The sequence below is a fragment of the Cyprinodon tularosa genome, unplaced genomic scaffold, assembly GCF_016077235.1.
Source record: "Cyprinodon tularosa strain WSP-4 unplaced genomic scaffold, ASM1607723v1 ctg153, whole genome shotgun sequence".
NCBI lineage: Eukaryota > Metazoa > Chordata > Actinopteri > Cyprinodontiformes > Cyprinodontidae > Cyprinodon > Cyprinodon tularosa.
In genome coordinates, this window is record NW_024038364.1 from 1,250,423 (window position 1) to 1,273,443 (window position 23,021).

The 23,021-nt window shown below is 36.3% G+C and overlaps 1 protein-coding gene across 6 annotated transcripts in view; it reads left to right on the forward strand.

The window, feature by feature from the left end:
* The window catches only part of LOC119779929 (protein MTSS 1-like), a 75,396-nt gene that overhangs the window by 7,001 nt on the left and 45,374 nt on the right, over positions 1-23,021 (forward strand). For all 6 annotated transcript variants that reach the window (XM_038279779.1, XM_038279782.1, XM_038279781.1 and 3 more), the window contains exons 2-3: positions 7,084-7,145; positions 8,907-8,980. In XM_038279779.1, the coding sequence (XP_038135707.1) occupies positions 7,084-7,145; positions 8,907-8,980 (136 nt within the window). The remainder of the gene's footprint in view (positions 1-7,083; positions 7,146-8,906; positions 8,981-23,021) is intronic.

A 23,021-nucleotide genomic window follows, 5' to 3' on the forward strand; every position in this document is an offset into this window, starting at 1 on the left:
CAGCTTTGCAGCAATTTCCCAACTTCGCTAAAAACATTTTTGGGTTTCTAAGGAGGAATATTTTAAACAAAAACAGCAAAGCAAACCATTTTCATATTTTTCCTGCAAACAATCCGGTTGATATTTTCATTATTAATCAGTTTTACCAAGTCTTGGAACATCTGATCTCAGACCAGTGTTTCTAAGCGCTCGTACTCACTGTGTCAAATGGGATTTATAAATAACAGCTGGTGATATGCGAAGCCATGTTTATAGTAGACGGTTTATAGTGTGAGACGGTGCTTCTAAAATCAGCTCAAGACGTCGGTTATAAGAGAAGCTCCATGGAGTGCAGTGAAATTCCACTATAACGTGATCTGAAAAATAAAACAAATACAGCTAAGTTGAAATGCTGACCTCATTATTTAACTTTTTATTTATTTGATTAGGCTGTTCAGAAGCAAAACTAATCTGCGATTGCTTGATGGCGACAAGAATCTAGTTGTTAAAAATTAGCCGACCTTTGATTAAAAAAAAAAAAAAAAAAGCAAACGTTTCTCTTCTCAGGCCCAGCAAGTATTTGGTGCCAAGATAGAATTTGTTTATCCCTGCTAAAGCTTCTGGGAAAAAGAATTAGTGCTGACACTAATTTGTCAACAGTAAACTAGCTTTATTGAACTGTTGCCAATTTACCTCAGAGGATTACAGCTCTGGAAATCTGGGGTTAACTCTTTAACAGTTTGCTGCTGGTCCAGGGGAAGAACTTGAGCTTCATAAGTAGCTGAAAGTTGGCCCATGGAAAACGGTAGCCAATCCAAACACTGTGAGCTTCTATTGTAAAAAATCTAGTTTAATATCTCAAAATTAACTTCAAAAATTGTTAAAGGTTAAATAATCTGCCTTAGGATGTGCTCTCCAACATAGAGCATTATTGTTATCTGTTTTAATTATGTCCCATACTGTTAATAGTTAAACTAAAAGTATTTTTTTGTCTATATTTCCAGTGCTGTATATGTGAAATTCAAAGGGAGCGTTTAGAATCACCAGTTGTTTCAATTGGATTCAACATGGTGGTCATGTTAGGCCATATGTTTGCAGGGATTCAGGAATAAATATGATTTGCTTAGTTAAACTGCTTCCATGCAAAATAGAATAGAATAGAAATCCCTTTATTGTCCAACAATGGGGAAATTCTGGTGTTTACAGCAGCAAAAAGATTATAGAAAAAATGGTCACACAAATGGGGACCTTAGAAAAATGTATAAGAATAACATAAAAATACTGTACTGTAAAGTGTTTTAAAAATATAAAAACTGTGAACCTGGGGAATAAGTAATCAATATACAGCTATGGACATTTTTACACTAATGTGTATTTAAAAATAGCAGCAATGTCAGAGATTTGCAAAATGACAGCAGCGTGTTATTTAACTGACTAAGAAAGAAACAGGGCAAAATCAGCATGAGTAGAATAAAATGGATGAGACCTTTAGGACAACATGGCCCCAGCCTGGTTCTGTGGCAATGGAAAAGCAAACTGGTTCTTTCTCGGTACCAGTGGGATCTTCCCCCAGCAGGCAGGAGCTTTGGGAAAAATTAAATGGCAGAATATTATTAACTCCATTGCCTGAAAATATTATAATTAAGTCAATAAAATGGTGTTGAACCCGTTCAGATGCAGCCATCAGGTTGTCAGCTTCCCTGTTTTACTCTGCTGCGCGCATCGTCTGACCTCCTACCCTCATTTTCATTTAACCGCGTGCATGGGATGTTTCGGGTGGTTTCCTTTTGCTGCATTCAGAGCTTCACTTCCATATTTTCTTGCAGGATGGAGTTGCTCTTCTCGGTGTGATGTAAACCCAAACCGTTTTACATCCTTTGCAAATGTGAATGTGTCTAGCAATGAGCAGTTAATCATCTAAACATCGTTGTGCTGGTTAAAATGAAGCAGACACATTACTGATGATCCATTTAAGTGGAACTGATCTGCAAGCTTGTCCCCAAAGGAGAAAGCAGCTCATCCTCTTATACTGTGAGCTGCTTTACTCTGAGCCTAAAATCTGCTTTTAAACCTGGATATGTGTTTTTTTTTTCCCTCCTTGTGCTTTATGTGTAATTCTTAATAGAAGCTCCCCCTGTTTCTGCACTTTGTGTAAGTTGGTGTCCATATTATTGTATTTATCCCTGGATTATACCATTCTTATACATGTAGGCACTTAGATGGCTTGTTTGGATACAAAATATGCATAATCTGACCAAATTCAATGACTGACAGACAGGTGATCATTTTGATGTGATTTATTTTTTAAAGCTGGTAGATCAGTAACTGGCTGTAACTGTTTCTCCACTGATTTGGCTTCCAGCAGCTTTGACAACAATTTCTCTGAGCATTTGCAGTTTAATTTGAGGGATTCCCCTTTAAACTAAATCAAAGTGATAAGATCTCCAAAATTGTATTCAAATAGAATTATCATTTTGCATTCTTATAGAAATGATCGTCAAATTATATTTTGTGAAATAGGAAAAATTTTAAACAAGTGCCCAAAAGCAGTCTCTTCACATTTCTTGAATCTTTGTTCTGTTACTTCGTGTGCAGCAATCAAAATTCCAAAAAACAGACGTATAATTACTGAACATTAACACACATAAATTGCTGTGCCCTCATAAATTTTTTCCTTTAGTAAAACAAAAGATTTTTACAAATTAAAACAAGCTTAGAATTTTCCGACACTTTTTTTTATTTTAATTAGCAATAAAGATAAACTTTGAATGGAACAAGCAAAAAAAAAATAACAACAAAGGATTTTGCCATTTTTAAGCTTGTCCAGTTACTCACAGGGCTATACAAATGGATCAGTTCATTCCTGAAGGACCAGCAGGCTGCTTCTACTGCCTCTGGTTGTTACCACGGTGACAATTTATGTCCTCTTTGACTGATGGATGCAATGACGGAGACTTTGCCACCTCTTCTGTGTGCATTTCAAAGAGAGTGAGACCAAAGAGAGGATGTAATGAGATGTGGCTATATATACATGTATAATATGGAGAGCAATAGAGAAGGTTTGATTAATAAGCCGGAAGAAGGAATGCCAGTGGCAGTGCCTTTGACAAATTGAAGGTGGGTGTGTACGTGAAAAAGGCTGCTAAAATAAGAGAGTAATTCACATTAAAATGGCGAGTCAGATGAACGAAAACAAACTGATGGAACAGAAGGAGAGGGAATGTGTTTTTGGATGAGGCTAAATGCACGTGAGGTTCTCCCCTCCCCAAAAAAACCCCTTCTCTATCTGAATCCCCTCTGCAGCAGGATCTTTGCCATGGCAACGGTAACCAGGCAATGACGCCAGGCATCACTCTCACAAACGAGAGGCTGAACACACCCAGCTGCACCATTGGATAGAGAAACTGTGAGGAGGATGATGCAGCGGTTAGAGGTGGTGGTCATTGAATGCAGCTAAAAGAGACCCCCCCACACCCCCTCCATACACTTCATTTAATTAAAGCTTGCTTTTCACATAAGATACAAAACATTTTCTAATCTGTTCTGCTCCCACTGGCTCATTTTGCTGTTCCTTAATGAAGGTGTTATTGTCTTTGAAATGGAAAATTGTGTGTCGTCTAAGATGCAGTAAATTGTAACTCAACCTGCATCCAAAATTTTGAACCCTGGTCTCATCAGTGCAGTCAGGTAGAAAGAAAACCTGATGTTCAAAGGCTCAGCTAATGAATAGCTAATGATTAGCTTTGAGTCTGTCACTCATGTTTAGTAAGCTGTAAAAATATCAGTAATCGTGAGCTTACCGATAATAGATGCTGATTAAACTAATTCAGAATTTATAAACTTTAATCCCTATATTTATGTATTTATTGCAAAATATCTTTTAAAAAAGGACTGATCTATAAAAAGGATTGGCTGTTATGTCTGAGGCTGTTTAGTTTTACACTATTTGGATGTTCTTCTGTATTGGAACAAGTTTGGGGTTAAAAAGTCAGATTGTTATTTTATTTTTTTTATCTCCCTTAAAGGTATAGAAAAGGATTTTTGCAATTTTTTATTCTTTTTTCTTTTTATTTTTTAAAAGACCAGCCCTCTCCACTTAAAAAAAAATACACATGCACAACCCTGTACCTGCTCCCGAGAAGGGAACGCCTATTAACCCTTTAAAGCCCGATCCAAGAATAAAACAAAACAGAAAATTACCTTTTTTTGGTTTGAAATCCTTATTTGGCCTTTTAACAAAATATGTAAAAAGAAAAAACAGAAATACATTTTTGATATTAATTATTTATTACTATGCGATAAGTCAAGATTATTTTTTGTGTAGTCTTCTGCCCTCTGTTATCAGGTATATCTGATTGTGTACAATAGGATTTTGAGCAAAGTTTTTACCATAAAATTATGCAAAAGGTGTCAGACGCAAAACATTTCAGAAACCATATGTATCAAATATGATACATTTGGCATTATAGGGTTAAACGCGTGTGAGATCATGCACGAGCCCATTTTTCCTTGAGCACGCTCTGTTTAAAAGTTGTTGTTCTCATAGTTTATAAAAACTGGGCGATATAGAAAAAAAAGCTTATCGATAAAAAAAAAATGCATATTGATCGATATCGATAATTATTGAAAAGATTTGAAACCATATTTTATGTGCAGCTCTGCCTGGACTTTTTATGATATTGCTAAATGATTTAATTTTAATAAAGAACACAAACACAGACTTCAAATTAAATCTTTATTTAACCAACTTTTTTAACCATAACAGAATTGTTTTAAAGAAAAATAACTTAAGAGACCTGGGTTATGTTATTAAATACTGACAAAGAATAAACTAAAGTTAAAGTTTTTTTTTATTAAATGTTCTTAAAAAGAAAATTAGATTAATGGGTTTATCGATTACGTGCCCTAATTGGAACTAAAGCTAACACACTATGGGAAAAATAAAAAAAAAATAAAGATTTTTTTTGGTCAAATTGGAATCATGGTTTTATATTTGTTTTTATTTGGGGGTTTCTTTAAGCAACTATTCATAGAACTTAGAAAAGCAGCATTTATTGGACTGGAAGAACATTGAATTGCTTTAAAAAATGACATTTCCTCTCATACAGTAGCTCCTTGTTGGCTTCTTGTTTAATGAGTCAGAAATTCACTGCTTTTTTCACAATCTTAAAAAAAACTGAACTGAAACTGAATAAAGAAATAAGCATCAGATTTACTCAACTAAAAAAGAAAAACATTTTAAGTTATTTTAATTGGAAATTTTGTCCCATAATTTTGTATCTCTACTAGAAGAGTTCATACATGTTTCTAGATTAAATCAAATACATTACAGGTTCCGGACAGTTTCTGCATTATTTTCTCTAAACTCACCCCAGGTTTTAAAAATAGCCATATAGATCTCATTTTGTTGAACTGTGGGACCACCATAAGGAAGATCTTTCTGCTCTCTTATCTGGTGACTTATCTAAACAAGACTGAGTGAAGTATATGGGTTCCTCTCATGAAAGGAAAGAAGGCCCACATATGCAGGGAGATGTTAAGAAATAACATTGCGTGAAGTAGATTTGTATTTATTTTGTTTACCTCAGATAATTGACCCTTCATTGATCTTTCATTAGAGATCATTTGGAGGGAACATCAATGGATCTGTCATACAGATGGGTTTTATTTACATGACTTTTCACACATTTAAGATGGAGCTGCTAAGCTTGGTGCTGTGAAGTGTCCAGTATATGATCCTAAATTGGACTTCACAGTGCAATAATTTGTATTTGTTAATAAATTGTTTAATCCTGTATTTAGTATTTGATTTTTGTCAATGCACCTTAAACGAGTCAGTGGACCAATTTCTTTGTTCAACCCCACAGTGAGGTGGAGAGAAAATAAAGACCTATCTTAAAGATCTTAAATTTAGACTGGGAGGTTAAATTGGACCTGACCAGGCAAGTTTGATTCATCCTACAGTTTCAACCAGCCTACCATTTGTGAGTTTAGGTTGAGAAAACCTTAAGAAATTGTACTTTTTCTTGTGAAACTTCATATCTGTAATATCATTGGGAATATTTCCCAATGCCGTGAATCTGAGCTTTTTCAGTTTGAGTTTTATATTATCTAATATAGATCTGTGTAGCCATCGGTTGGCGTTTAACTGCTCTAAAGATGCATTCACATTTCTGCACAGAGCAATACGATGCTACTCTACTTTACAGTAGGTGGGGGTACTTTTATAGAGAAGTTCACAGATATTCATCTAAAATGGCTCATTACCAATCTTCAAATTGTACTTGAATGATTTCTAGAATATTTAGTCTGATTGGTTGCCATTATTTAAAGCCATTCATAAGTCTTTTTTTTTATTTATTATTGAAACCAAATCTGTTGAAAGTTGATTGTGTTCAACATAATCCTGTAAGCAGAGATTCCTCAGGTCTTTTGATGCAGTGAAAAAAAGAGGGTTGAAAGCCCCGCCCTCTTGGTTGGCATGCTGTGACTCCCGCTGACATTAGAAGGATCCCCTACTTCCTCGCGTCTCTGTGTGTTTGGCTGCAGTGTCAAAGCGTTTCTTTCAGTGTAGCCTCACCAAGCACATATCGAGCAGCACCACATTGCAGCATTTGCTCTCTTGCTCCACATGTCTTTCTCATATTAATCGTAGTCCGTGGACATGGACATGGGCTGGATTTGCATGCCCAGAGGGGCTTGTTTGGCCCTTTTCTGCACAGGCTGCTGTGGGTGGGGCATATGGATCGATCCTTTGATTTGTCTGCTGTCATGTCTGACTGAGATCCAACTTTTTTCTGTTTAGGCTTTCTGTCGAGGTCAGACAAGTTATGCCTCATTAAACTTTTTACTAGAGGCAATAATCTGATTATTGCTAAATGCATAAAAGAATAGTTTTAAGGAATAAAATGGTATAAAACAAACTGTGTGCCTGTTTCAACAGTGTGGTTTATCAGTCATCTGGCCCCTTTTTGATGCTGAACTATTAAATGTAGGATCCTCTAAAGCTTATACTGTGTTCAAGCTTGTTGGAGTTGACTGAAAGTCCATTATGTAGGTATGGATGCATATATCCCGTCATCTCTTTTTCTTTCTTGTCTTTAGGGCAGTTACTCCGTCTGGGACGACTTCATCAGCAAAGCCACAAAGCTGCAAACACAACTAAGGTAACTTCTTCACATAATCACTCTGTTGGTATATTCCTTGAGTTTTGCATGGAACTAAACTGTTGGTATTATTGTAAATTTTGGCATATTTATGTATTTCCATTTTTATGCACGAATTTCAGATGAGTCAGATTTTAGTAGAAGATTGTAACCTGGGTTTCACCCAGGTTAGCTTTCAGATAAATGCATGTATTATTGGAAAATGACATCCAAACCACTTAGCCACGTTTAGATGGTAATTGACCCAAAATCTCATAACTGGTTTTGCCATCAGCAATTGATATAAACGGTTTATAATAGCCCACAATGAGTCAGTTGCATCCCTGTGGGCATTTTCTTTTTAATTTCAAATCAGTAGAACCGAATGCAAGATAATAGAGGGTATCAATCATCGGTGAGCTTTTTTTTTTCATGGTAATGCCAAAACCTGTAAATAGGATCAAAGTCAGGACTTTGACTAGGCCACAATCAGAGCTATTTTCAGTGCCTTTTAGAGATGGATATGTTTGTGCTCTGGAGATTCATCTAAGTACAGAAATGGCAAAAAAGAAGAAAAACATCCCATCACTATGCTACCATTATTCCTGATGTCAGTATTATTTATTAGAGAAATAGAGTGCTAAGAAGGCAAAAAAACTGTACCATTTGTTATGCTTTAATTATTGTCAATACAGATGTGATGCAAGAGACACCTACTAAAAAGTTCAACTTTTGTTTGGTTTACGGTTTACTCATTGTCACTAAATGCTGATGTTTCAGGGTTGCACAGCTTGAGCCCAGATTATGGCATCCTGCAGGTGTTTATAACCTCAGCTCATTAAAATCCAATCAGTGCGCCTCATTAAGTGTTTAAATGTCAGGCTCAGCTCCTGTTCGCCATATTCCTGACGCTCTAGCTTGCTGCATTTAACACACGTGTGCTCAGGTTCATACACCAAGCAGAGACCTACTGCTGATGCTCAGCTGCTAACTAATGCACATGCAGGCAAACTGCAAAACAAACCTGCACTTAAACACTACTTTGAAATGGGAAATGCTATCGCACACAGATTTCCTTTCATGGCCATCCAACCATTTAACTGTGCAGTCCTTCCTGCCCTGCAGCGAGGCCATGTGACCACTCACACACAGACAGACAGGACAGTTTACCTTCTGAAGATGGCAGAGATGAGTGATCCAAACATGAAGGGATTATTGGTAGGACTGATACTCAACATCTGAACAGTTGTTTGTTTTGATGCAGACTGAAGAAAACAATAAAAAGCAGGCATTGATTTGGTATTAATTTTCAAATTACTGATCTCTTTTTGTACAAAATTATACATTTCTGCCATTTTTGGATCAGGATCAGCCATCTCCAGTCCATAAGTCCTGGAACTTTTAGTTATATTCTGCTGCAGGACACATACAAAATTGATCACTTGTTCTCTGCAGTCATATTGAGCAGATGATTCAGTGCCTTCATTTTTTTTTCACGCTTTTAAAACTGCAATCCCTGTAAACGACATAAAGCACATTTCTGCATAAAATGTTTGACATGTTGAACTAAAACAAACACAATATTTAACCTGAGAGCAGTACAGATTTGTGCAAGTCTTCAAAAAGGAATAAACTACACTTCTCTATATATACACTCATACAAAGTTAAAGGAATTCTGTCAAATTTATTAAGCATAATTTTTGACATAAAACCTGTGCTTTAGATTTTGTATTTATTTGTCTGTGTTTTTAAACTAATGCCATCTCTGTTGTTTCTCCAAGGACGACGGTTGTCGCAGTCGCAGCCTTCCTGGACGCCTTCCAGAAAGTGGCCGATCTGGCAACCAACAGTCGAGGTAAGAGTGATAAAATAAAATAAATTAAATCATTGTTGTTTTTGCAGAATGGGTTCTGATTATGCCTCAAGCAATTCCCAAAACTGAATCACTACACAGAACAGTTCACTGTTTGGTTGGTTATTATAAGCTCTGAATGTGTCCCTTTTGGATGATTTCATTGGAAATTTTCTGGACCTTTGAACAGCATGTAAAGCTGTTAGAATTGATCTTAAGCCATGCTTGAAGCATAGGTTATTTGGCTGCCAGTCACAGATTGATGTTTCTTTCATTCTCCGTTTAAGATCAAGGTTTGCTTATTGGCTGCAGACTGCCTCAAACAGCAGGTTCAATACTTTCTGGTCTAAAACCCACCAGTTTTTAACCATTTGTACAATTAAAACAGCTTAAAACATAGAAAACTGACCAGCAACTTTGTTAAAGTCATAGAAAATAGGTTATATTCATGGAAATAATGGAAATACAAAGTTTTAATTTATCAAAAATGTTTGTATTTTTGCAATTGATCATAGTATAGAAAATATTAAATAGCTTCAAAAAAGATTACCATAAGAGACCAGAAGGTGAAATCTGTCCCGGGGCTTCATACAGGAAGCAAGACAGGGAAAAAGCACACGTAGGGGAAAAAAACAAACATTTTTGCTGACTAAAAGGTACAAAAACACACACACAGCTGGTATTATTGTTGCCAGCATGGGTAGAGCTAAAGCATAGTTGGCCCACAGTCCAGTTTCAGAATGTAAACAAAACTCTCTGAGGGTAAAATCTGCACAAAAGCCCTGAAGTTCAAAGTTTGTTTCTTTTTGATGACTTGAACATCTGATCACTGATTATTGAGTAATACTATACTGTAAGTAATAATTGCACTGCTGGTAGAATCAATGCAGATCATCTTTAGTTCTGTTTGATCCCATCTATGCTAATAATTCAACACAGTTAAGTTTCCAAGGCTAAAGATGCATAAAAAACGAATAATTATGCATGCTTTAAATCAAACCTTTCCCACTCCTAGCTGTGGTATTTGATGCTTTTATTGGAACATTATCTGCTGCTTTTAGAGAGGTGGTATCAGAAGAGAATTAGCTCAACTAATAATTAGAACACAGCCTATGCAGAGAGAAAATCTTTCATAGTCTTAGAGTGAAGATATCTGATGGTTTGTATCTAATTCAACTGGCGCCACTGTTTGCTGCTGTTCTCCTGAAGCGGGTCTCCATTGATTTGTCCTCTTCCACTATTGACAAATAAAAAGCCGCTCTTCCTCCTATCGGTAGATTGTAAAAAAAATCTATACAGGTCACTTCCTGGATCATTAAAGGAAGCAGGAAGCTTTGTAGCACATATGGGTGTGATTCCTTTATCTTTTTTTTTTTTGTTTTTTTTACAGGAAGCTCTGATTTATCATGGATTTCTCTTTTCCCCCATTGGAGCTTCTGCTCCAAGTTGACTCTGTGTGTATTTGTGTGCTTATGGGTTGTTCACAGTGCTGCATGTAGGTCAACTTCCTGTCGAGGCGACTCGCTGTCACAGTGACAACAGTAGCCCAGGAAACAATCAGTCACTGTCATGATGATCCTGCGGCTCTGGGTCACAGCTGCTCTGTAATTGACTTTGTGTGCGTTTGTGTTGCTCAGTAGCTGTTTCACCTGCAGCAGTGTGTCAAATTATTGGCTTCTTTCAGCAACTGTTTGGATAGTTGGAGGTTTTTGAAGCCACACGTCAAACTTCTTCCATCTTCGTTTTTGCTGCAGCAATAATTAGAGTTTAGATTGCGTGGCTAAAGATACAGCTATGTGGAATATATCTGCAGTATGTATCTGTTGACTTTTAACCTGTATAACTAAACCGAATTGGCAATATTTCTGCATATAAGTTCTTTTTGTTTTGTAAAGTGCTTTGCAATATTATTTTTTTTTTTACTTAATAAGCACAATATGTGAACTGAAGTAGGGCTGCAACTAATGATTATTTTTGCAAATCGATTAATCTGCTGATAATTTTCTTTTTCTATTTTTACAAAATTAAACCAGATGAAACTTAAATGTTTCCACTTGAAGAGTTCTTTATAGAGCATATCGACTGAATTTTTTTTAAATCTTAAATACAAAGTGTTGCTCTGTCAGCTTAAGGCATGTTTTAGAGTCTCTACACTCCAGTTAACAATTAATCGATCACTAAAATAGTTGAAGATTATTTGAATAATCGATTAATCACGATTAATTTGATCAATTGCTTCAGCCCCAAACTGAAATAAAAATAAAACTGTTGTTTTTAAGTTGTGCAGTATTTCAAAGTCTTACTGCATTTTGTAGCGTAGGTCCAAATAGAGCGCAGGGAGGCTGATTACGGCTGGTTACTCTATCTAGTCAGGCTACTACAGTGTATACTGTTGTAGACCATATTTTAAAACTGTTTTATAATAAGATTGATGGTTCATGCTGCTTTTACTCTTCACAAAGTAATTCTCTGCTTTTTCGCAACAAGAAATATTCCCAAACTGCCAAATCTTTGTTTATTATAAACAAGGAAAAAAGCGTTGTAGTTTTCACTTAGTCAGCTGCCTTTACTGAGCAGCAGTGGTTGGTTGAGGATGCTCCGTGCTGCACTATTATCTGGGGCGTCTTTATAAAACTAGTCGGAATTGCAAGTTTCTATGATAATGATAAATGTGTAATTTTAAAGACTTCTATCAAAATTCCCTTGAACTCGGTAGCAAATGAAAACAAATTCAGTAGAGTTAATTGCCCATGCAATAAAATCGCGATTTAGCAACGCACATTTCTGAAATAGCAGAGGCACTCGGTTTTAGTCACCTGATATTTAACAAGAGAAAGACATTAAAGTTTCTCCCTCGAGCCCTTTAGGTGGTGGTAATACACTTAAATTGGTTTGCAGGCGCATGGAAGGGAAGAGGGGGTTACAGCTAGCACACAGATCCATGCATGATTGACATAAAAGCTTTTTCGAGCAAAGGTCACAGTAAAATCCTGCTAAAAGGGACTCTGGACAATCAAGCTTTCAAGGTCATGAAATAACAGAAAACCTGGAGTTAAACATCTACATGCTTCTGCTTGGTGCAAAGGAAAATCACAATAAAATCGCAATTGGTTGAAAGTAATCTAAATTCTTATTTTTAGCTAAATCATTCAGCCTTAATTCCCACAGTTTCCTTGAAAAGTCGTTTACAGAAAGTAAAATATTCCTGTTGTATTCGCTTCACAGAGAAGATCAGGGTGAATGTTAATGCAAATACCCACTGAGAGGGAGAACCAAATTTGCCTGTAGATGCTCTTCAAAATGCTAATTTGTCTTTTCTCTCGGTGGTTTTCATTCCTTACATCTTGGATCCACCCATGTACACATTAGTGGAGCTTCCTAATTTCAATATTTCATATTGAAAGACTATAAAGAAATTTCTAACATTTTTCTTCCTTAAGTAATGTTCCAATAAATGCTAAGGAAATAAATCTGTTTACCAGTGACGGCTCTAAACTGTGCAGTGGATTGAACAGATCTGTGATAAGCTTTTATCTTGTTCTCTCACTGACAGTTATCCAGCTCTGACAGAGGTGCTGAATTATTGAATTGAAGAGGTTGCACCCCATCTGTTCAATGTCAACCTTAAACATTACATTCCTCGAGGTTTAGAGAATTTACAGTCAGGTGGTGGGGGAGGGACAACAGCTCGGATCAGACAAAGTAATTATCCAATAACGCAAAAACGTCCGACATTTTTAAACTCAGAAACGGAATTGCTGATAATATGAAGCACTTAGAGGAATGAATGCTGAGCTGTAGGGAGAAAAAGCAAAGAGATGAAAGATAGAGGTGTGGTGATGGGAATGGAGGGATGGATGTGAGAGGAGGAGGGGTGAGAGGCTGTTGGCTGTCATGTCCATCCAGCTTTGGTGCTCATGGCAACAACATGGAAATCAGTGCAGAATTGAATCAGAGCCACAGAAACAGGATCTGTGTTTTCATCTAAATGCCAGAGGAGTTGGTTCTACTAACAGATTACTATTTATTTCAGTCATATTATTCATGCCGGCTTTATTTGTGAAATTTCTCTAAAGGAGCTGCATTTCTTACCTAGAGAAAAAAGGATTTTATAGTTTTTTTTTTATTATTGTTTGTAAGCTGTTGAAAGAGGCTCCTAGTAGGAAAAGATTTTATTTCAGTCCTTCTTTTAAGCTTTTTTTTATGATTATAAATGTATGAATAGGGCTTACATGGCACCTCCATGTCAGTGTCTGTTCCAGCTGCCCTTAACCAATCACATTAAAGCAGTTTGAACCTTTTATGTCAGGCTTGAGCTTTGTCGACTGAATTTTAATCTGAAAGAAATATTCATCTGTTCATTGTTTAATTCAGCAGATCAAGCAACACTTGCAGCATCACCTTCTGTTTAACTAGATGAAGTAAATGAACTTCTGACTAAATCGTAGCACTTCAGTTCTTTTGCAAGATCTTAAGAATCATATTATAAGTCGCCTCTAAGTGTGTTGGTCACGTGCATTCTGGGTGTTGGATGTGAACTAAGCACTGAGTCCAGTAAATGCAAACAGCATCAGTCAAAGCAAGCTCATTTTCCTGAAAAACAAATAATCAGCAAGCAACTTCTCTCTTCTCTTAGTCTTGTTGCAAGTCAGGTGAGATAGCAATGATTTTTAATACAGTCTTTGAAAAAGGAAAATATGGTACTATTTTGATATGCTGATGACAGATAACTTTATATTTTTGTGTCACCACATCTCCAGTCTTTTATATTCACCTTATTTATATCGTCAAAAGATTGATGTGTAAGATTGGTTTTCAGTTTGATGCAGAAAAATACTGAGAAAAATCTCTCTCTAAATAAAAACATGCTTCCTTTCCTGCTTTTTGTTTTTGCCATCCTAAACATGAGGACAATTTAAACCTGTTAAGTTGTTGAGAGGAAACTAGAAGCATAAAATTATAAAATTTGCGGATGCATAACTGGGCATGCTTAAAGTTTAATGGTTTTCTTAAAAAAATCCAACAAATCTCAAAGAAGCAAGATGATCTCTCGAGTGTAAATAAAGCAGGTTATTTTTTTTTAGTAATTTAAACAGGAAAGAGATCAAATAACATTGTTTAACAACATATTTCTATCTTTGTACATATCCTTTTGTTAGATTTGTTGTGTATTTTCAAGTTTGTTATTATTTAGTGTGGGCAGGCTAATATTTTCCATAAAAATGTAGGCTTTCCACCTTAAATGGATGTCATCAGTCTATGCTGTTACTTTGAATTTAATACGTTATGTTAGTAAAAGTATATTATTTACTGACAGAAATGTCATGCATTATACAAAAGGATGTTATTTATTATCTTATTCCCTTTGAAAATTCTGTTTATAATTTCATTGGAGCGGGTCTCTCATTTATGTAGGCAGACATCTTTGTGGTAGGGCAGCCCAGAGCTGACAAAGTAGTGACTGTAAAGATCGCTATTACGCTCGAATCAGGCTGTCGCAATTAAGGGCTATAAAAAATGTATATCCTACACAGACTAATAAAATACCATTTAAAAACTATCTTTGTAAACAAACCTCGTAATTTCTTGACAAGATAGATGATATGGATATTGTAGAAGTCATTTCAATGTTTTCTGATATTATTTCATGAGATTTTCTTTTTTTTTATTCTGCAAGTTCTGTGCAAATATATTGCTGATATATATGGTATGATTTCGCTAAAAATTATATGTAGCATTTAGCTCGTTTGTATGCTAACTTTGCCAACATTATCATTTAGTATAACTAATTCTGCCCATCAGACATCGGTCAGGTCTGATGAGAGGATATTTAGGCTTTTCTTTTACTGAATCTATTTCAGGTTTCCTTGAAGGACTCACCTACTGATTCTTTTTTAATGACGAAGTATAAAATGTTCTGCTTTTTTATTCACAGAGGTCGTGGTTTTGAAACCAATAGAAAATAAAGACGCTTTAAAATCATGAAATCTACTGTATGAATGACTTCATACTTTGTGTCTCTTACCTTTATCTCATTCATGACATTTAAAAAAGGCCTTTAAAGTACATGCTGTTGGTTTATGTAGGGTCAGGTATGTCTTAATTATTAAGCATATGATAAGAAAAAAGGTTCTTTTTTTTTTCATTTTTCCAGAATTGACGTATTGATTTATCGAAGGTTTGTTAAAACCAACCTCTGGCTAAGTAATAAGTGATGAGTTAATCCAACCACATAACGATTTTCTATGTATAAAATGCTTTAGATCTTGTCAGTCTCATAAGTGATGCTTGGGTGTAGGTTTTTATTGACAATTTCCTGACTGATGGGGAAGAATGTTATTTGTTCTTGCTGAATCACCACATATCCAATACTTTCAGCTTTATGGATCACTTGTCAAACAGAAACAAGGTGTTCTGGTACACTGGCATTGGGCTCTGCATTACAATAGCTGTATTTACTTAGAAAGGAAATCATTAAGTTTCATACCTCGTTTTCATTTAGTCTCCTTTGACAGCAGCAGTGAACTCAGGCAGATTCTTTGCCTGCATTCAAAGCTTGGAAATGTTGCAGCATTTTCACCTGTTAAAACTAATGTGGATTATGGGGCTAAACCCTGAAGAGATGTTGTCGGCGGTATTGTGTTTGGACTGAAAAACTGGCTGCATGTCCTGCTGATTTTGGCGATGCTAGGATATGTAAAGCTAACTGAAAGCTGCTGCGGGTTTCATTTTTGCTGTAAAATTTGGCTCCTGTTGAAAATAAAATAATAAAGAGTAATCTCATTCCCAACCAAAACATCTTAAGAATAAACAACCATCTGCTTAACTTCTCTGATCTCATTTCAAATCAGCTGCTGTTACAGTCTGCCTTTTCCTGGCTTCAGTGTTTGGACCAGATGTGGAGAAAAGCTGCAGGGATTTTCTCTCATTCAGCTGCAGGATCATCAGTGAGGTCCAACAGCATGGAACCTCTCTGATGATCCCCACAGAGTATCAGCATACTTGGCCATAAAAGTTGTTATCCTAAGGTTTACTAGGATTATATTGAACTTTTTCCCTGCAGCCTGTCAGCTGTTGGTAAGGAAAATAAAGTGAGACTTTCTCATATTTAAAATGTAACTGATGTTACAAGAATTTCCAACATGCATTTTAAAAGACAGCAAATGGTAGCTTTGGCCCATAAAGATGCTCCTCATGGATGAGGTGCCTTCACTGCTCTCACACACAAAAATCTGTTTTTAAATCAAATTTTTTTTGTCAGCTTTAAAAGCAAAGCAATATTCTGCTCTAGTTTCACATCATGTTCTATGCTTTCTTGGCCATCGCCTCCAAATCCCTTTAGAAACCAGTAAGGGTATGAAGGTTTAGTGGTTTTGAACCCATAAGCTCAAACAGAAACATTTGTATATCTTACACTGGTAGCCGACTCATGCCTGATGAATTCTGGGATTTAAGCAAGTGCCCATCAGAGCTATCTTATTTCCTTTAGCCTGTTTTCAGAGAAGCAATGAGGTGTTTTAATAACAGTTTAAAGAAGAGGTAGAAAATGGATTTTAAGTGTTTACAGAACAGTTAATAATCATGAAGGAGATACGTTGTTTTGTTTTACCAAAGCAGGGGGAAAGATACAGAATTCTTACCTGTTGTTTATCTACTGTATCTGCTTTGAGATGCTGGTGAATTGGGTTTTAAGATGCATCATACAGTATGAGTTCCTGCAGATGCCACTGCAGTCATTGTCTTTATTTTCTTGGGTGTGTGTGTGTCATCTGGTCAAATCCTCTGCAGCTCACAGATGGCCTCCTTTGGCATCAATTTTACCAATATCCCAGTTTCAGGTGAGTGATGTCATATCTGCATTGTCCACAAACGCAGTTTGAGTTTTTTTTTTCTTATGGACAGATGGTGCATCAGTTTATAAAATATGCTGAGGGAAAATATTTGCTAAGCAGATTTCACATTCACAGGAAGATGCCACTGATTTGTATGCATCCGAGATTTTCCACGGCTGGTGAGGAGTAGATGTGTTTGTGAAGGTTTTTTTTTTTTTAGCAGAGGTTAGCGTACATTTTGGTTAGCAAGGCAAGAAAATCTGCTAAATCAGGATCAAATAAAAGTCAAAGAAGGTACTACAACTTCCTGGATACATTCTCTTCTTCTGGAAAGATATGTTGCAGATTCTGCATGATTCTATGTATTATTTATTTATTAAGGGTTTATTGATTCCAAGCATGGGAGAGGAAAAGCAGTCTAAAATGTGCTGCTGTACTAAAAAAATCTGTTTTCAGCAATGCAGAGCTAGATTTCCATCTAGATCTTAGTAATATTGAAATTGGTTTTGCCCTCCAGCAATTCCTGCTACCAGATGCCAGCATCTAAAGCAACCAAATAACCCCAAAAGATGTAGAGGAAAAACTAAATGTTGCCTCAGTTTCCCCGGTATATACCCGAACCTCAGGAGAAATATTGGATTTCGTTGTTGGATGATGTCAGAGGTTGGAACTGAGCAGGAGTCAGACGTTGGCGTTCATGTAAAACCAAACCGACTGTTCTTCTGTTCCAACTCCAAATTCTTCATCCTGTCAGCCAAGTTACAAGCGTCTCATATATCCTCTGCTGTGTGAGTTCTGTAATGTTCAGAAATATGGGCCCTGACATGCTGCGGCCTTTAATAGTAATGACTCATTTGTGTGACCGTGTCATTGTACCACTACCTGCTGACAGTCATTAGATGAGAAAAAGCTGGTTTAAATTTTCAAACATGTCTGGTCTTTCTCCCTTTCTTTGTAAAGGAAATATAACGAACAGGGATGTGTAGGTAAAGGTAATTATCTAGGAAGAAGCATGTTTTCTAGTTGGTGTGGAGGAAATCACAAGTTTGACAGGTCTATCTTAGAAATGTAGCTACAGTATAAATTGACTATAATCAAACTCTGTTTTTATGCAACCAAAACAGACAAAATGGATGGATGACATTTGGTAGGAATGCTTTTATTCCATGGGCCTAATTTAGCAACTTATATTCTAATGATTCAGAAAAACAGCCACACTGTTGGTAACTTGTAGAAAAAGAGCAAACAATATGAATCTAACTGAACCAGAAATGAGATCATTAACTTTTCCTGATTTTTATTTTCTCCAGTTTGCAGAATTTTGCAGAGCCTTGAGAGTTTTGTAAGTTTTGATGCTATTAAAGAAATTGAAACATTCTTGCAACAAATATAGTAATATTATCCCCTTATGTAGCTCTTACCTTTTTATAGCTTGTGCACAAACCTATTGCATACCCAAATGCCATTGGCTAGTTAAATAATATTGTAAATCCCACATGCATGTGATATGTCTCATGTGAAAGCTACGATCTTCTAGTTTCTAGAGATATGCTCTATACCTTGGGTTTAATTCATAGTTCAATTCAGATCAGTTCATTTCTATAGCGCCAATGTCATCTCAAGGCACTTTACAGTTCACCAGATCATACAGTTAAATTGATACAAAGTTTACTATCTAAAGAAAACCAGTTGATTGCATCGACTCATCCCTCACCCTAAGCATGCCTGTAGCGACAGTGGAGAGGAAAAACTCCCTTTTAACAGCAAGACACCTCGAGCAGAACCAGGCTCATAGTGAGTGGCCGTCTGCCGAGGCCGACTTAATTGACCTCTCTAACTCACTATATTTGTTGCTCATGTTGTGGACAAACATCTGTAGTCATAAGCATTGTTAAACTGTGACCATTTGTGTATGCAAAAGGTCCATTCAGCACAATAGATCCAATTTAGGACCCAACTTGGATTATTTCTTTTTTATTACTGATTTTACCATTAAAAGAAAAACATTTCTATCTGTAGCTTTACACAGATTTTCTAAAATTCTTTTAGTTTTCAGCTTCAGAATTTTGACTTTGCTTTTTCTGTGTATCCAGTTAATTCTCCTCTCACTCCTTACGCACATAAATAAAAAAAATTATATAAATAAATCTTTTCAGCCCGCCCTTACACTTCCAATACTGCATTGAAAGCTTATTTTACTGCCTAACAAAATATGTTAATCAAAGTTTGATTAGTCACTAAGTTGGTGAGTCCAGCTACAAAAGGACTAAGGATTTTTCTGAAGTAATCTGATAACAGACACTTGAATTTGGGAGCAGAGAGATTGGTGAATGAGCCCGTAGATAATCTAAAATGGCCGACCTACCTCATTACAGACAGGAAAGTGAAAATCATTAGTTGTAAGTTGATGACAGATGGTTAGCGATTGGTTTTTATGGTGTATGGTTGCCTATGATTTGTATTGATTTCCTCAGGATCACCAGATTCTGAAGAGTTACAGCATGTTGGGTTTTGTTAAGAAGTAAGCCTGCAGTTGGATATAAGAAAGAATGTGAAATCAAACCCTGGGGAGTCCGGTGGGTTTGACTTCACATAAAGTTGTTAGGAGTGTTTTTAATTGTCATAAAGACCTAAAAGATCAGAGATATTAAACCCCTTGGTAGGTCAAACTCTGGCTTCATTCAATCTAAACAAAAAATCTTTAAAATTCAGATTTTTTTTAATAAACATCAAACTTTACTTTACAAAAATAATTATGTTTTAGATTTGTGTTTAATGCCTCCTTTTTAATGCTATCCTTAATGTTAATAAAGAATGGCATGTCTTAAAATGTTCAGATTTTTCAGGAGGGGGTTTCTCTCACCATTGTCTTCTCTGATCCTGTGTTATTCCTGTAAAACTCTAATTACAATAAATGAAATCTTTAGACACAGCAGATGCCTAGATGGTTGTGAAATTCAATCAGATGTGGTTGGAAAGCAGGACCTCTCAGGTGCTCCTTGTCTGGCAACGTTTAATGTGAGAGGAGCCCTGAAGTGACGGCCAGCAGCAGGAGAAGCAGTGTGCGGCCTTTCATTATCATGTGGTATTGCCACGGCAACAGCAGCAGCTGCCTGCTCTGACGTGGTTAATGTGATGGTCTGAAAGAAACAGACACGCAAGCATGAACAAAGCATGAGCTCAGATAACCATGCTGTGTATCCAGTTAACAAGTACATTGAGATATTTAGCAGCGGACACAGACATGTAAACAAAGTATAGTGAGACTATTTTTGGCAGGTTGATATGCTGATGTGAAATGTAGAAAAAAAAACAAACAGGTAAACCTGCCTTATGATGGGGATTAACATGGAAATCCTAAACTTGTTAAACCATTCATTGTAGACCTGTTACCTTTGAGTGCTTCCATATAAAAAGCATTAAACAAATATAGGCTCAGGTTACTTTGTCAATACGTACTCAGAGATGGGATGAGGAAAACACCCGCAGCACCACCAAAAAGACACACACCTTTGTTTACATTACTTATGGGGACATTACACTGAATTACATTCATTTTATATGGACTAAACCAGACCCTTACCTTATCCTTAACCATTAAAAACATTTACCTAATTAGGGCTGAAACAATCCAATTAATTGAATTAATCCATTATTTAAATACTCGTCAACAAATTTTGTAATTGAATAATCGTTAACTGGAGTATAGAGACTGTAAAACATGCCTTTAGATGACACAGCAACCCACTTTATTTAAAGATTAAAAAATATATTCTATCCAGAACTCGTTAAGTTGAAAGGTTTTCATTTCACCTGGTTTAATTACGTTAAAAAATGAACCTTTAGTTATCTGATTATTAATCGGAAAAAAATATTGACAGTTTAATTGATTTGCAAAATAATCATTTGTTGCAGCCCTCACCCTAACCTAGACTGAATTTCCAGCTTAGTCTTAAACCTAACCTCAATGCAAAGAAGAGAACTTTCCCTTATGGAGACCAGTTGAATGTCTCTATAAATACTTGTCAGTCCCCACAAAGTAGGATATTTTACAAAACACTGCACCCACATGGTTGGTCAACTAACCCTCCATACACACATAATAATGCAGAGTCAAAGAACTTGACTGCTAATGAAAACTTTAGTCCCTCATTGGTCAGTACAATTCTCTACAGTTAAAATGTTAAAAAGAAAAGAAACAGGGAAAACATGTTTGTCCTGTGATGGATATCTTTCATTGATAACTCCAACAATCTGGATATAAGGACCAAATGAGATTTTTCAGTATATCCATACAGTAGTTTGACTGCAGTACAGGAATATTCCTGCAGTCCGATCATGTGAGTCAGTCCTAGGGTGTGTTTGAATAATTAATCAGGGTCACCCAGCAGGTGAGTCTGAGCCGGTGTTGTTATCATCTCCTCTCCAAACTCCCTTTAATTAGCAGGGAGGCCCCGCCCCTGTGAAATACAATTAGAGATAGCACTAATGGGTTCCCCCTGCAGACCTGGACTTTGGCCCTACCTCCATTACTGTCGACAAACAAAGGAGTGGGTCCTGAAGCAGGTCTGTTATTTGGAGTCTTAACACACCAATCTGGTTTAAATTTACAGTAAACTCATAGTGTCGGCGCTCGTCACAGACCATCAGCATTTCATTGAAAACACACACTGCCATTGTTCTTTTGAAAATATTTTACCTGTAATAAAGCACCAGCTTCTGCCCTCCCCCCATCTGTCATGCAGAGGTGAGAAGCCCTCAGGCAACCGGAGCACTTGGGGATGTGGCTGGAGGACACGCTGACTGTTAATGTGAGGTCGGCTGCTGGTGGGGTTTTACGTGCTGGCAGAAAATAACAGAGGTGTGTGTCTCCCATCTCTGGGGAGGTTTGGGAGGATCAAAGTGTGTCTGGCTTAACAGATAACAGCCAATCACAGAAGAAAGAGATCTGCCTGAGCATGCTTTGGTTTGTGGAAAAACGTACATCTGTGCAGTGAATTCACAGTTTGTCTTTCAGTTTGTCACTAATAAAACATGTAAAATGATTAAGCCAGCCGTTAAATAAAACCAGCAATGCAGTAATTAGTACTAAAACGTTGATTGTTTCTGTTTAAACTTCCCAACAAAAATAAACGATTTGTAGATGTTTATTATTAATCCGTGTATCATTCGTTCTTTCTATTTTCAATTGCCAATCAAAAAATCAAAAATTGACTGGTTATTTTGTTTTTTGTTTTTTATCGTTAAACCAAAAACGAAAAAAGGATTGGTTTTTCATATTTCAATTCTAAGCTCAGATCAAGAATACGAAATGGAAAAACGGACAGCAACGCAGAATTTGATTTTAATATTTAATCGGTACAGTTTACATGACCCGGAAGTTTGGTGGAGCGTTAGCTAAAAAAACAATTGGCTTACTCCCACCACGTTCGATCAAACTGCACCAGATAAGGCAGTCGGACCTATCAGCCATGGACAGTTACGTGTTATTTCGAGGATCCAAGCGTGTGACTCTTAAGGAGGAGGATATGACAACGGAGAAAATCAGCAGGATTTTCCAGGTATAACTTTTGTCTTGAAACTTTTCTGTGCACTGTACTTTTAACTAGCAACAACAAACAGCTTCTCGATCAACATAGTGTATGGTTCTAGCGTCGCCATGGTAGCCACTTCATTACCCCAACTGCTGCTCAAAGAGCTATTTCCGGGTCACGTAAACTGTACCGATTAAATATTAAAATCAAATTATGCGTCGCTGTCCGTTTTTCCATTTCGTATTCTTGATCTGAGCTTAGAATTGATATATGAAAAACAAATCCTTTTTTCGTTTTTGGTTTAACCATAAAAAACAAATAACAAAATAACCAGTCAATTTTTTATTTTTTGTTTTTTGATTGGCAATTGAAAATAGAAAGAACGAATGATACACGGATTATTATTAGATATACTGATCAAAGTTTTGTTGTCTGTTTTTGTCTGATTTTCTGGATAGATACTGATTTTATAAAACGTCCATATAAAATGATGATTAATAAGATTCAAAGTATTTATTTTACAACCTTCCTGTGAAAAGGTATCGTAATAATTTTTAATACTTTCAGTGTCTTTCCCATGAGGTTCATTATTTTTGATTAAAAGGCTTTTTGAAAACATTTAGTAGCTAATCTACATTTTATTAAATTAACATTTACGGTATTTTTTGTTGAACTGAT